Consider the following 14,901-nt stretch of genomic DNA (forward strand, 5'->3'; position numbering starts at 1 on the left):
CAAAAATATAGACCTAGAAAACTAGAGGGATAGAAAAAAAGTTAAATAGATCAAAAAAATATTAAAACAAGCAAAGGATGGCAGAGATATAGAGAGGATAGAAACACCATGCCCAGACACATATGAATGAATGAAAAACAAGATGGCGGCCCGATCACGTGCGCGTAAGTAAGTTCGCACGCGATTTCTCTCGCGAACTCGTGCGAACTTGCATTCGCAAGGCGCTCATTCCGCGAGATTACACATAGCGGGCGGAAACGGAAATACGTCACGCAAACAAAATGGCGGCGCCCATACTCAACCTTGGGGTAACTCGCACGAGTTCGCGGCTTCCACGGTCGATTTCGCACGACGCCGCGCCTCGCGAATAGCGCGAAATTACCGAAAAACGAGTTTTGCAAAAGCAAAACCAACGAGCAGGTGCAAAAGTTCGAGCTCATCATTTGTAACCATTTCCCTGTAGTGCTTCCTGAAGGGGCCCTCCAGAATCCGGTTGCCTACTTGCAACTATTGTGTGACCCTGCTCTGACAGTCACAGAATAGTTAGAAGTATGCCATTGCATCCTGTTAAAAAAAAGTTACATTGCAACAAAAAGGAAAGGGAGCAGACAAGCAGGTGCCAGCCTTCATTAATGTCAGTTGGGGCAGGGCAGGTGTTGTTGTTTGCAAAACTTAAAGCACTTAGCAGGTGTGCTTTGCTTTGCCACAATAATGTACACTCACTGGTCAATCAGAGGGTGCTGTGATGACACCGAAGGTGGCATGGGTGTGCCAGCCAGAAGGTGGCATGGGTGAACCAGAGTGCCAGTGTTGACAGAGGATGGCAGTGCTTTGCTTTGCCCCAATAATGTACACTGGTGAACCAGAGGGTGCTGTGATGACACAGAGGGTGACATGGGTGAGCCAGAGGGTGGCATGGGTGAACAAAGAGAGTGCCAGTGGTGACAGAGGGTGGCAGTGATGAAGAAAGCCTTGCAAACAGGCTGGGCACATAGAAACAACAAGTTCGCAAAACTGGCGACCCGACAAGTAAGTTCGCAATTTGCGAAATTGTACAAAACCCTCGCGAACTTGCAGAAACCCGTGCGAACACACACCCAAAAAAAAATCCGCAAAATCCGCGAGATTTCGCGGATTTTCGCAATCCGCAAATTCGCAAATCCGCAGATTCGCGGATTGCGGATCCCGCAAAATCCGCCCATGCTTAGTCCATTGTCCTCTTCAGCACTCCCACTGCATTCACCTTGTCCATTATTTGTTGCCAATGACACAGCGGAGGTGACAAACAGTTGTTGATGGTGTTCGACAACCTCCGTTATCAGGATCCATTTTTCCTGCGGACTGAAGCGCTTCTTCCTACTCTTCTTCTCCTTGGCCTTTCTTGAGCCCAAGGTCCCAGGCAGGTCCTCCCGGGGGCTTGTGGGGTTTTGGTTCTCCTCCGTACTTGCTCCGGCAACATCCATGGTTCTTCGCTGTTGCTTGGCATTTGTTTGTCTGTTTCTTTTCCGATTTTATGGTGATTGTTCCCGCCTGATGCATGTGAATTGCATGCCTGTGGCTGGTTTTCGCTGGTTTTTGTTTCGCTCTTGGCCTCATCGCAGCTTTTTTGTGTTCACATTTCAAATAGTTTTGGAGTGGCATTGATTTTTACACACTCATTTGTCGCATTATCTGGTGGCTATCGCATGGTACTGCCGTGTTGTTGAATACCTGGTTAACATGGCGTAAATTTCCCGCAATGGACTGCGATGTTGAGGGTTGTGTTAAGTAACTTTTGCGATGGTTATCACATGTTCTTGAGAATATACCCCAAGGTAAATTACCAGTCAGGGGTTAGGGGAGTTACGTCTTACTGTGCTTTAAGACTATGTTCTAAGGTTGATGCTCAAAGAAAAATGGCTCTGCCACCTTGGCTTATTAGTCCATAATGGGCCTTGTAGCCTATAAATTCCAGCCAGGAGGTTCACAGAAAGGCCAGTTACCATTTACATGGGATGAGGATAATCAGCAATGTTCCACGCTGGGGCACACGCAGTCACTGTAGTAACAGAATTGACCGTGTATTTTGACATGTTATAAACATTACTTTGGAACTTGAGCTCATCAATAGGAACTAATAATAGTAAGAGTTAGACCTTAAAATATATTTTCTTATTTAATGTAATACCTGATGCACTGCCCCGCAGGTCCTGTGTCCCCCAATTTCTTTTCAGTCTGACATTAAAAGTAGGCAGTGTTTTCCAGAGACTTCAAGCTCATACACACAGAACATTTTTATATTATACACTTTTATTAAAAATATAAATGGATTGTTTTGTTCTTACTAGCAAGACTGTCCTGTGCCGCTGTACTGGAGTGAAGAAAGTTTGTTATTATTCTGCTTTACTAAATGTATGTTGAGATCATGAGTGAAAGAGTGTGTAGTCCTCATTTTCCATCAGAAGCCAGATCCAGGCAGCTTTCTGAGAACCGGGCCTCCTGGTGCTGCCTGATCTGCGAGCTGACCACCAGACGCTGACTGTGGCCTCCTATGTCAACATCCTCACCATCGCTCAGTGCAACACTGATTCGCCACTGTGCTATGATGACATAGCCATCACTCGCAACAACAAGGGGGCCCACGTTGTCTGATGTGGTGGATGTAGGCCTGTTAAGTGCTGCCCGTGAGTGGCACAATCTTCCGTGAGCATGCATGGGAAGTGATGCCTGATCTGTACTTCTACCGTGATCCGGAGGAGAGTGGAAAGTAATAACAGGCAGCAGCAGAAAAGGCCGTCACAAAGGAGAAGTTACTGGGAGAATGGGCTGTGCCTATACCTGATTTTTCGCAGCCCGAGGTGACTGACTGATCCAAAGGAGTGCAGGTGCACTCTGTACCCATACAGCAGTTCCCTACCGAGCGTACAGACATCGCCATTACCCCAAAAGCACCTCAAGATGACTGGAGTGCTCATACTGCCAGCGTCGAAGACGGGTCTGCTGCCTCTACTGCTCAGGCCAGGGAGTGGTCGGGGGGCATCCTTTGAATTGCCCTAAAGTTATATTCCTGGCTATAACATCACAGTTCTGAAAATACATTTTTTAACTTAAAAAAAAGATAAAGAAATACTATGCCCCATTTCAGACACCTTTAATCAATTATATAAAAATGTTTTTTACCTTTGAGATCTTGGTGACTTAAAACCTGAGTACTACTAAATGATATTTAGGATGGGTACAACATTATTAAAATTTATCCAAAACAATGCCGTTTGATATCTGACTACTGAAGTTCTAATCACTATACGTGTATTTTTAGTAGGGTGTTCATATGGTTGCAAATAGGTCTTTGGTTTTCACTATAGTTAATGTTTGTGTTTTTCTTTTTACTTTTAGCAATGCCGTTACCTGGGCTTTATAAAACCACAACAAGGTGAGACTTTGTCCTTCTGTTTATAAACCAATGTTTGAGAGCTGAATAGATTAGCATGTACAACTGTGTGAGATGAAGAACTTCTGTGCCAAGAAGTTGGGTTGGTGTGATGCCATGATTCCTTTCCAAATATGGACAGCATGTATATTGTTAATAATCTACATTCTTACTCTTGAAGAATCCTGCAGAGTGGTAAAAGTGTAACAAATAATTTGTGTTTTCAGAAAAAATAATTCTGGGGGAAAAGGAAGTTAGGTAGGAGTCATTGACATCCACTTATTGTCCTTGTATGTTGCCTTACTGTCTTTCAATTTACACTACATAGTTAATTAATGTAAACAATTGAATTGATGACTACCATGGAGGATGCACTAAAATTAATGAAATCCATGTTTCCACACTCAGGTCTAATTAGTTCATTGGTAATATTGTTTTTACTACTTATAGTTTTGAGTGATGCCCTGAACTGTCCCAATGAGTATGCAACTAGGTTAACAGGAAGTAACAAAAAACAAAAAATTGTTTTTTCCCATTGGTCCACGTTGTATATTCCTAGTACTCACCTATTTTAATATATGTATTTAGAACATTCTTGTTAGAATTCAAATATGTAATTTCCAATTTCATAAAAAGTTCACCAAAAATGTTCAAATAAAACTCTGATCTTCGCGTAATACATTTTGGGCTACACACCCTTCACCAGAGGCTATAATGATCTGTAAAAATGTGTGCATTGAAAATATCAGACGAGCCAACCGATAGCTTGGCAATATCAGGAGGGTGTGTTATATTTACCAGAAATTTCAAATAGTTGGCCTTTTACTTGATTTAGGAATGAGTTTGTATTCTTAGTAAATGAAGCCTATTGGATGAAGGAATAAAATAGCATAGTTCCAGAAGGCTTAAAAGAATAGTAGGAGTATTCCTGTTTTATTTAAGGATTGTGTTTGTTAGAACAGACTTAGAAATCTGACAGTTAAATAATAGAGGATTGCCCTGCTAGAAGGATGACTGTACCATAGGTACATTAGTGGAAGGATTTGGGGTTTTCCAAAGCAGGTTATAAAATTAACAGAAGCCTTGGCTGAAACCCCCCTAGTGACGTTGCTGCTTCCATGGTATTTCAGGACCATCTGTTCAAACAGGGGCATAATTCTCAAATGTGCTAGCAGTTCCAGTGGTGTGTCAATAAGCAATCCTGGGGCACAAATGAAGCAGTAGCCCTCTGGCATGAGATAAGGGAAGGGGTCATGAAAGATCAGGTCCAATTCATATGATGTGGTCTTACTTGTCTGTTTGTTATCCTTCATGATTATTTACAGGAAAGAGGCCCACAAGAGCAGTGAAAGGAGAGGTAGGGGAAACAGGTGGTGTTTACATTTAATTAGAACATTGGAATGTTGGGAGCTCCATTGCTGACAATGGAGTGCTCCCTGCTTATAAGGGTCCGTAAAGGCCTGAGAAGCAACATTCCAATGTTTTACAAAGTCCTCTCGGAGCTTAAGGGGATTTAAATGCCCTCGAGCTTCGAGAAGCCTTTGTTATATTTGTTAGAACATTCTGCCCTCTAGTGGCAGAATGTTCTAATAGCCTTATAGCCCTTCATGGCAGGGCTATACCGGCTATTAAAGTCCCTCGCTTTTGGCTCGGGCCTTTAACGCGGGAGCGGGCCTTTAATAGCCGGTATAGCCAGCTACGACGGGCTATAAGGCTATATTAATAGGTTACAGATTTTGGAACAATTACTGTCATCTGTTTGCCACCCTATGGTGCCCCATATTAGACTTCTTGAGATGAGCTTTACTTCTTCATCATCGTCTTGGTGTTACTGGGAATCTTTAGTGACAAACGGTCTTCTTGTGGATGGCTAATCACCTAATGTATCTAGTTTACTTCTACATATCCTTCTATGTAATGCTCTAATGCCTCTATATTTTTAAGCAGAAAGGTTTTGGACAGATCATCATGCTTCAGGTTACATCAGCTGGGCAACAGCATGGCCTCCAGTGGAATATCTAGTGGGACTAGTAAGACCGGCTCCAGGTAAGATTTTTTTAGAGTGATGAAATTCAGCAGGTGGATATCCGTCCATGATTCTCTGTGTGTGGCAAGGACGACTTCATTGTTGATGATCGTAAAGAATCGTTTTTGTATGTGGTGAGTTTTCGATGTTGCTGTGAGGTCTAAAGTCTGCTGCTCATGTAGTACCTGCTTATGTTCTGTGTGAAGAAAGCTGGAACACCTGATGGCTTGATTGGGTTTTACAGTGTTGTGGGGGAAATCTTGCAATGCTTTTATTGATCTGCAGCCTTTCTGTATATGAACGTAAATTGTACTGCTTACTTAGTGCTGCACTTGTTCTGAACATGGCAGGGGCGCAAGTAATAGTGCTGCACTGCTGTACTTCACCTATGTATGATATGAACCTCCCAATGCACAGTCATCATTAATTATAATTGCCCAACACACTTTTTATTAGTACACATACATGTTTGCTGTGTTTAAACACTTGGAGGATTCGATTTTGTAATACTAGTTTATTTTGCCATGCTAAAAACATAACAAACACTTCTATACCAGGCATCCCACACAGCACGTTTGGGTGTCCGATAGATACCCTGCTATTCAACATGCACTTGAAACACTGCCACACAGAGTCAGAGATGCTTTGCAAAGACTAACATAGCAGTTAGATGTCCTTGCCTGGAAACAAGGTTCATTGGCGTGCACAGACGCTGTACTCTTGGGGCCTAAACCAGCTGAGCTAACTTGGCTCAGTCACAGCGTTGTATTTAATTCATGCTTTCAGTGTTTATTAACAGTCCTCAGTTCTTCTAAAGTCATAGTGTATGATTGCTGATCTGACCTTTGTCTCTTCTTAGTGTCACTGAACTCCTGAACTTGTTTCAGGAAGACGCCGAGGGCATCCTGAGTAACTTAGGCTTTGGAGCCGAAAATCCTCAGGTAGCCTCCAAGATCCCTGTCCGTTTCTTCCAAACCCCTTCGCAATTGAAAGGCATCGATTTCCGGGTGTTCCTTGAAGCACAGGTGCAGAGGATAGAGATGGAAGACCCATGTTTGATGTTGGCAAGTGAGTATCACACTTGACAGGCCAAAAGTTTCACCGTTTGGGATTTTGATATTTTAAATTTACCATGATTAGGTTAGGTATAACATCCGCCAATCATGTCTATGGGCACCTCCACACGTGTTTCCTATTGGGTGGAATGTGAAAGGGATTTCAGCTTCTATCAAACTCATGTTTCCTTATTACAGGACTGATTACAGCAAACAAGATTATCATGTAAACTGTAAGTTTAGGACCACTCTCTCTAGAACCAAAGATAGTGTTAACACATTCAGGGTCATTCTGAGTGTCACTATAATTCCAAAAGCCGGAGCAAATTGTGTTTACATCCAATTTTCATTTACGAATTAGGTGTAAACTGTCCTTAGACCCAGGTTTTTCCATGGGCAAAAGCCTCCTGGTATGATCTGGAAGAATTTGTGTGGGGAAAATTGTTCAGAAAATGCAAATGCTTGCAATAAAATCTTTCTTGCTAGTTATTCCCCATTCGAAACTCCGATAGTAGGAATCATGTGGTAAATCCACTGGATTATACTGTATCTTTGCTGCAATGGTATTTTCCCAGGCACGTTTACCACCCAATATTTCCAAGCAAGTTGGCTGAGGGAACTAATTGTTAAATAAGTGGAATTAACACCTACATATGAGGATTGTGCAGAACGTCTTGGTCCACTTTTGTGATGCTTTTCAGTCTCCGTAGCTTCCGGAAGTCAAGCTCTATTTCAAATATTGCATTTTAGCCATTCTTTCTGTAGCACATCTCAGCAAACCCAGTACTCCATCTGTTTCTAGCGTAAGATGGACAACTTCTAAAAGAAATGAAATGAAGATGAATCATATCAGAAGAACAAATGACAAAGGAAAAAGAGATAGTAGATTTAGAATTTAGCAAAAGCTGACAAGGATCAATGCAGATTGATATCTGATATAAGGACATACCTTTCTATAACTAGAGAGTGTCTGGCTTTAAGGAGATATAATATAACACTTCAGGGAAGACAGGTACATTTTCCCAAAGGTAAGCCAACATTTGTGCAGGAAGGAACTTCTGCACTTCTCTCCCCTCCATTCCCCCCTCTCTTCACTCCCTTCCCATGCCCTTCCTTCTCTCCCCTTCCCTCCCTTCCCTTGCCCTCCCTTCCCTTCCCTTGCCCTCCCTTCCCCTCCCCCCTCCTAACCTCTCCTCTCCTCATTGCAATTTTTAAATCATCAAGGGTTAGTTAAGTCCCATCCTTGGCCAAGAACTGCCAATTTTGACCAAAGGTTGACTCCTACAAGTCCTGTACAAAGAACAAGAAGTATGGCAGAAATAAATTCTCTATTGTTGGAAACATTATCCGTTGCTTATACCAATGGGGCATGAAGCAGATAGTCCTACTTCATTGAGCCACCCCACAGATCAACCTGCAGAAAATACATCAGGTAATCTTCTCAGAAAGGTTTGAAGAGTTTCCTAACCCAACTAACTTTTAAATCTTACACTCTCTGATAAGATCACTCAGCTGGCATTGGCTACTTCCTGCTACAAAAAGTTTGTGGGAGCTCCACTGCTTATACTTAATCAACAGAGATGATCTGTAGAGTACAAACATTGTCCAATAAACCAATAGGTGCGAAGGTAGGCAATCCTGCACCAACGTTTATGGTCATAGATATGGACAGGATTCCTGCAGTTGGGTCGCCCTCATGTCAGTCGTAAAGATGATAAAACTACTGTATTGCCCCATTCATTCACACATCTATGAAGTTTTTACTTCTCTTCAAAGCCAATATTCAATATTAAAAATTTATTTCTTTTTTCAGATCGCTTTAAACAAGTGGAGACACTGACTGCAACAGCCAACGCTCTCTTCTGCCTCTATTCCTACGTCTCCAAGACTCCAGTACAGAAGATTGCCCCCTCTTTCAGTTTTGTAGACTTTAGAGAGGTTCCAGAAAGCATGATTACACCAACAAAACAAGAGCCAATTTCTCCTGTCAATCGGCTGAAGAGAGCGATTTCCCGAATGTGCCTTTACACCTCCTCCAGAGACACAGGATCTTTTCATAACGCTAACCAGGTCACCCCTAAAAAGCTCAACAGCCTGGACATGGTGGTGAATGAAGTGTTGGAGATTGTGCGAGAGGGAAAGCTGAAAAGTGAGCAAAATGTTGCTGTATCATCAGAGGGACATTCTGAGTTGACTTCACATGAAGAGACTTTGAATGCCTCTCAGGGAAGAGCACTATCCTTCGGGCCGACTAAGCGATTTGAGGCCTTAACGTCCCTAAACAGGTCACTGGTCTCAGCGGGAGGAGCTTGGTCTGTCGGTCAGACTGAGATGTTACAAGGCTCAGGGAGGACTAATCAGTCTGTTCTGAATATGGACAATTTCAAATCAGTAGAGAGGAGGTCTCCACCTCCCGGACCTGACAAGAAGTTAAAGTCCCAAAACAAATTGTATTTTTTTCCCGAGGAAAGTCCAACAGTAATGGCACATGAAGAAACAACAGGTAATTGGGAGAAGGAAAAATAAACGTATCCTTCTTTTGAAAAAATCTGGAGTTAATTGTGAAACACATAATGCATACTGGTAATTTGTTTCTGTTCTCCGATGTCTACCATATGAATCCAAAGAGATTAAGTTCTTGCAGCAAAAATTGACCCAAGAATGAACTTTGCCTTAATATATAGTACAAAATGATGGATTCTAATTTTACGTTTTATGTGGAATTTTGACAAAATGTAGTCGATTAATGCTAAAGCAAATTATATGAAGTTTGCACACTCTAAATAAATGAACTCCCATAGGAAAAAAATGCTGAAATATCTAGCACCCTAACATCTTATGCTCTTTGAAAAGAAACCAAACACAATCACATTACCAATTTTGCTGACAATAGTATCATGAATAACATGTCATTATCCTCTCATTATAGAGAGAGAGCTGTAGAACTATCTCAATATCGGAGAAAGTAGAATGCCTTGGCTTGGATACCCTTTGATAGTCTACAAACCAGTGGTCCTCCCCAACCCATTTACCTTCAGCTTTCTGATGTCCTGCTGCTATAGCTGATCTATATCCATTAATAGTTCTATAAGAATTGGTTCAGTTGCTAAGAATGTAAGAACATTTAGAACACTTGTGATATCAGAGAAAACGTTATCAATTCCTCCACTCACACGCCAGTTACTCCAGATATCCCATCCTGACTTATAGGGACTTGTACCCTTCACCCAGAATGCTCTGAAATGCATCCATTGCTAGAGCTTTGGGATATGGTCTCAGCTGTAAAATCTTCCTAACTGAGTTTTCAAACAGGATACAAAAAGGGTTACCAGTGTCCCCATGGCTTGTTTAGAGTCTGAAATACTTGGAGCTTGAGAAACCACTCACTGCTACCATATGTGGTCCTTAAAGACCATTACGCTACCATTGTTTGGTCCCAGAAAGTGTTCTACCATTGGAGATATTTTCCTCTGTTGATATAATTCTCAAAGGAACCTACCTAGACCCATCAATAGTTGTGATCCTGTTCCTTCCAGTCCATTTATGTGCCTGACTACTGTAATGTTGTCCATATGAAGGAGGATCACACATTCAACCCTTTTTTTGCAGAGCTCTGGATTGTATCGAAGCCGCATTAAGCTCTGAACAATTAATGTTCATTTAGGATTCCTTCCTGGACCATCCTGCACCACATCTGATTCTAAGACAAGATTATTGATTTGGAGCAGATAGCGCACCCATTCCATGATTTAGCCATCAACCCATCTCATCTTTTGACTCCTGATTCAAAGCGGCTGTTTGTGAGCATGCTATATCTTGCAGCTGTTTTAACTTTATACTGGAGAGGACTGTAATAAAGAGATGGAGGAACATTGCCTGAATTCAGGAGAGCAGACTCACAAGTTTTACCAACTGGCAAAGAGAAATCTGATGATGTGACAACATCACCCTTGATCGCTTCTTTATCACTTTAAACATGTATCTAGCAGCAGAAGAGTATCCTTTTTAGAATACATCAGAAACCCCAAGAAATTAATCCTTCTTAAGGGCATGCCATCCTACTTTTCTATATTGATAACAACATTCAAATACTGGATCAATGCTATGGCATCTTGAACTTGCTTCACCAACTTCCATTTGTCCTCTCCCAGGAATATATCATCCCGGTACACCATCATTCTCAGTCCCTTTGCCTTGAGGGTCACTGCCAGAGGACTCATCAACTGAGTAAAGCACCAAAGAGTGGAGGATATACATAATGGACTTGGATCTGAATGCCTGTCCTTGCCACAGAAACTGCAGGTACTTCCTCTACTCTTGACATATTGCCCAGAGCCCCACGCTTTTTAACATTTACATGCGGCTGCTGGCATACCTAATTGAATCATGCGGTATCCAAGTGATTTCCTATTCAGATGACACCCAGCTTCTGATGACATATGACTACAGTGCGTCAGAAGCTAAGTTAACATTTACAGCTTGCATTGTATTAGTGATAGGAAGGGCTTAAAGTCATCTATCTACAATCTAACCTGGAGAAAAATGATGTCTTGTTGTTTGGTACCAACCCCTTGCCCGGATGGTCATGGGCCTGGCCGAGTGATTGCACTCCACCTCTCCCGCCCCATCGCCTCCATCAGAGGTGGGCAAGAATTTAGGAGAGCACATTGATACACATGTTTCCTTCAAATTCCAGATCTCAACAGTGGTTAAAACCTCCTGTTTGGATATTGACGGTGCTAGAAACATTTCTTGCCCTCCTGCCCTGGGAAGACCAGAAAACCTTAGTTTAGACATTGCTCCTCTCCAGATTGAACTACGCTAACATTCTGGACCTGGGGTCCTGGACTACCTAATACAGTGTCTTCAAATGGTACAGAACATGGCAATTTGTCTTTTGTTTAACCTCCCCAAACAAGCCTCACTCTACCACTACCGCAACCAATTGCACTGGCTACTAGTGAAAAGATTATAATTTTTAAACCACTGTCTGTGGCACATTCCACGTGCTACAAGACTGGACCCAAATACCTGCCAACAGGATTGTTGAATACTGTCATAAAAGACCTTGGCGTTCCCAGTCTGCCCAGTTGTTGGCTACTCCCTACATCAAACAGAAGTGGGGTTGTTCAGCCTGCTTGGTTCTGACAGCCAAGTACTGGAAGGAGCTCCCTCTCCACTCAGATGCCTCTTATTGTGAAAGCAGCTGAAAACACATTTGTTCAATCTTGTTCTCTTATGTGGCTGTCTGCCTTAGCGCTGGAACACTTTCATGGTAGCTGTGTGTTTTGAAAATTCACTTTTTCATTCATTCACTGTCAGGTAGACGTCTGTTTAATCCAGACGCACCACCCAGTCCCATGTAAGAAAGATGCCCCACAGGCATATGATCTCCATTATGAAATGGCGTACAGAACAATTTGGTTGAGCTCCCTCAAATGTATTACTTGCTGATATTTTTTGTTCTTCGTCTGCACTAGAAAGATGTTGTTGACAAAATCCTTGGGATATAAGTGGCATGGTTCTACATATACCTTCTGCAAAAAACCCCTATACCTATGCTGTGACTAGATCACAACCTTGCTGAAAAAAAATTACTTCCAAATGCCATCTGGTCAATATTGGCACTGAATAGAATTCTATTTAAAACATCTAACCATCTGTAGTTAGCATGAGTCTTTTTATATAAATCTCTACTGTAAAACAAAAAGGGACAACCTGTATTCGAATTTCACAAGGAGAAAGGGCACTACACTTACCTTGAGTGTACTCTCCCCTCTAATAACGTATCATCCTCTGATTACTTATGGGAAGAGTGTTGGTCCGGAGTATCTACACTGCTAGCATTTGAATGGCCTGTAGAAGATCCCCCACCAATGAAACAACCCCCATATCCACTGGCACTTGGAAAGTTCTGTCCAAACTCTTGAGGCCACGGATGATTGTGTCTTATCCAGAGAGGCAAAGGCCCTAATGTATCACCCAATTTCTTAATCCCCAAACAGAGACCCTTGAGAATTGTCCCCTAGGACCGAGTCTGCTTGCACCCCCAGTTTGGGATCAAAATGCAACAACAGTCCCTTGTGTGTCTCCAATGAAAGCCCCAGTTTGTGTTCCCAGTGAAGCAGATCGTCCCTTGTGCCCAACCAGAAATTGTTCCCGGGTCAAAGTTGTCCTTACGTCTTCAGCAGCTCAAAATAAATGGAAAACAGATCCTGGGATATCCAATATTTTTTCTTGTACAAGGACTATGCCCTATCCTTTCCATTTCTAGGGTCCTTCCGACATTACCTTTACATTTTTTATAATTTTAGAATCCATTCTGGAGTTGTTTCCGCTTTCTCAGGTACTGTTGACATTGAGCACTCTGCATTCATTTTAAATCTATCACTCCTATCCACTGAACTTTTTATCTTCTACCTAATATATTCATCAATAACCAGCAAAGGAGCCCACTCCACTGAATTTGGATGATGAAGTAGTTCAGTCGCAAATATGAGAATATATCCCTCATGCAAAATAACTATATGGTTTGAATCTTTTCAAGGATATTAGTACCACCTTCAACATCATTGTAATAATTGTCATTGTCATAGTATTCATCAAAATTCAGTAAACATAAATCACCATTGGGCCTCTTACTGGGGCCTTTCGATTTACCCACGATAGGGTTTTGCCTCATTGAGATAAAGTTATTACCTCTCGGAGGAATAGAACTGTCACCAAATTTATCTCCCTCATACGTATGAGGGGAAACCTAATTTTTCTTCATTATTCTTTTGCCACAATGACTATATAATTCCCCTTTCAGAGAACGTGACCTGCCATCTGTAGGAATTTAAAGAGCTTGTAATAGCATTTGCCACAGAATATCTTATATCAGTGGCTGCACTTCTAAATGATGAATTGACTGCTTCATTTAATCAGAAGCTTGACAAGTCTAAAATTCAAAGATTTTTTCTGAAAAAAACATCCTCTCATTATTAACACGGTGGCCAACCATTGTAATCAGCAAAACTTAGGGAACCGAAGGCCCCACAATATTTTCTTTGAACAAGTTATAATAAATATAGTAACACAAGTACACAGAAATAAAGTTGTGCCTTTAAATAGTGTTCACATAAATCCAATACATAAGCAATTCCAAAGGTAAGCTTCTGCATTCCAACAGTTAATAAAATGTACCAGAGCATGAAAACAAATAAGCAAAACTCCCCAAAGAGTCTTGAGCTTCTACAATATAATTATTTGGATGTGAGCTTTAAAATCAGACAAATTCAGCCTTAAATAAACAAACCAAGCACAGCGCACTGAAACAAAGTAAACATTTCCAAAGCAAGCCTTAAAAGCAGACTCTTGTGGAATTGACACAAAACAAAAATAACAATATCACACACAGGCTTTAAAGGGGCCTTTGTGGAACTGAGTTAAAGAAATCAACATTGCTGTTTAAAACCAAGAGAACAATAAATAAATCTACAGAAATCATAATGCAATACTAGCAAAGTGCGTTTTTTTAATGCACTTATCTCTAGAAGCAAGAAAAGAGCGAGTTGTGTATGAGCTACTGCTATTTATAGGTGGGAATGTCCTTTGTTTGTGTTAATACCTTCCTGCTGTTCAAAATAAACAAAGAAGGAAGACTTCATATTAGAGCCTCCTGTCTTGTAATAATATTTATATTATGTGTCTCAGTAATCAAAAACTCCAGCTGTTCACAATTTTGTGATTGACTAATTTCCCCCCAATAAATGGTTAAGGAGTGCCATGCTCACAATATTTAAAAGACTGTAAAAAAAAAAAAAGAACAACCTCAATGCCATGAATAGTGTTAAAATAGCCTGTGGGGTCAGGTTGTTTGTTGTTTATAAGTATGTTCACCTTAATTATATGTTGACTGGGTATTTGCAGTATATGCGCATGTCATGACGTACCACGATGTGCCACTGTACATCCGTGGCAGTTGTTTCCTAATGCAGGGGCAGAGCACAGTAGCCAGTTAGAGGGTGGCAGGAGTGTGAAAGTGAAGCTCATTGACTGGTTCTGAGAGGCCTGCAACAGGACTGTGAAGTGGTTAATCACTGTTTAAAGTTAACGATGGCAACTGTTAAATAAACATCATTCTTTCATCCTTGTCATATAATTTTTTGGGGAGGGGATCACTCAGAGGTGGGAATGGGGAGCAACTTGTTGGGATATGGTGAGCACCAGAGAGTAGCTGAGGGAGGAGCAGGAGCTTGACTGAAAGACAAAGGAGCATCCTAAGAGGGAAGATAGAGAAGACAATATGCTGAGAGGCAGCATAGAGGGAGGTACCATGAGAAAGGGAGCCGCACCATGCAGAGTGCAATGTCCTGAAGTGGAAATTAGAACAGTGACCTGTTAGAGGTTTCACAGGGAATAGCCAGCAT

The 14,901-nt window shown here is 41.6% G+C and overlaps 1 protein-coding gene and 1 pseudogene across 2 annotated transcripts in view; both read left to right on the plus strand.

The window, feature by feature from the left end:
* The window catches only part of LOC144811120 (small ribosomal subunit protein uS2 pseudogene), a 47,244-nt pseudogene extending 44,218 nt beyond the window's left edge, over nt 1-3,026 (plus strand).
* Nucleotides 1-14,619, plus strand: part of TESPA1 (thymocyte expressed, positive selection associated 1) — a 624,465-nt gene extending 609,846 nt beyond the window's left edge. For both annotated transcript variants that reach the window (XM_078688622.1, XM_078688631.1), the window contains 4 exons: nt 3,376-3,412; nt 5,357-5,455; nt 6,295-6,503; nt 8,304-14,619. In XM_078688622.1, the coding sequence (XP_078544748.1) occupies nt 3,376-3,412; nt 5,357-5,455; nt 6,295-6,503; nt 8,304-9,016 (1,058 nt within the window). In that variant the 3' untranslated portion in view covers nt 9,017-14,619. The remainder of the gene's footprint in view (nt 1-3,375; nt 3,413-5,356; nt 5,456-6,294; nt 6,504-8,303) is intronic.
* The last annotated feature ends 282 nt before the right edge of the window (nt 14,620-14,901 follow it).

The sequence above is a fragment of the Lissotriton helveticus genome, chromosome 1_1 (assembly GCF_964261635.1).
Source record: "Lissotriton helveticus chromosome 1_1, aLisHel1.1, whole genome shotgun sequence".
NCBI classification, from domain to species: Eukaryota; Metazoa; Chordata; class Amphibia; order Caudata; family Salamandridae; genus Lissotriton; species Lissotriton helveticus.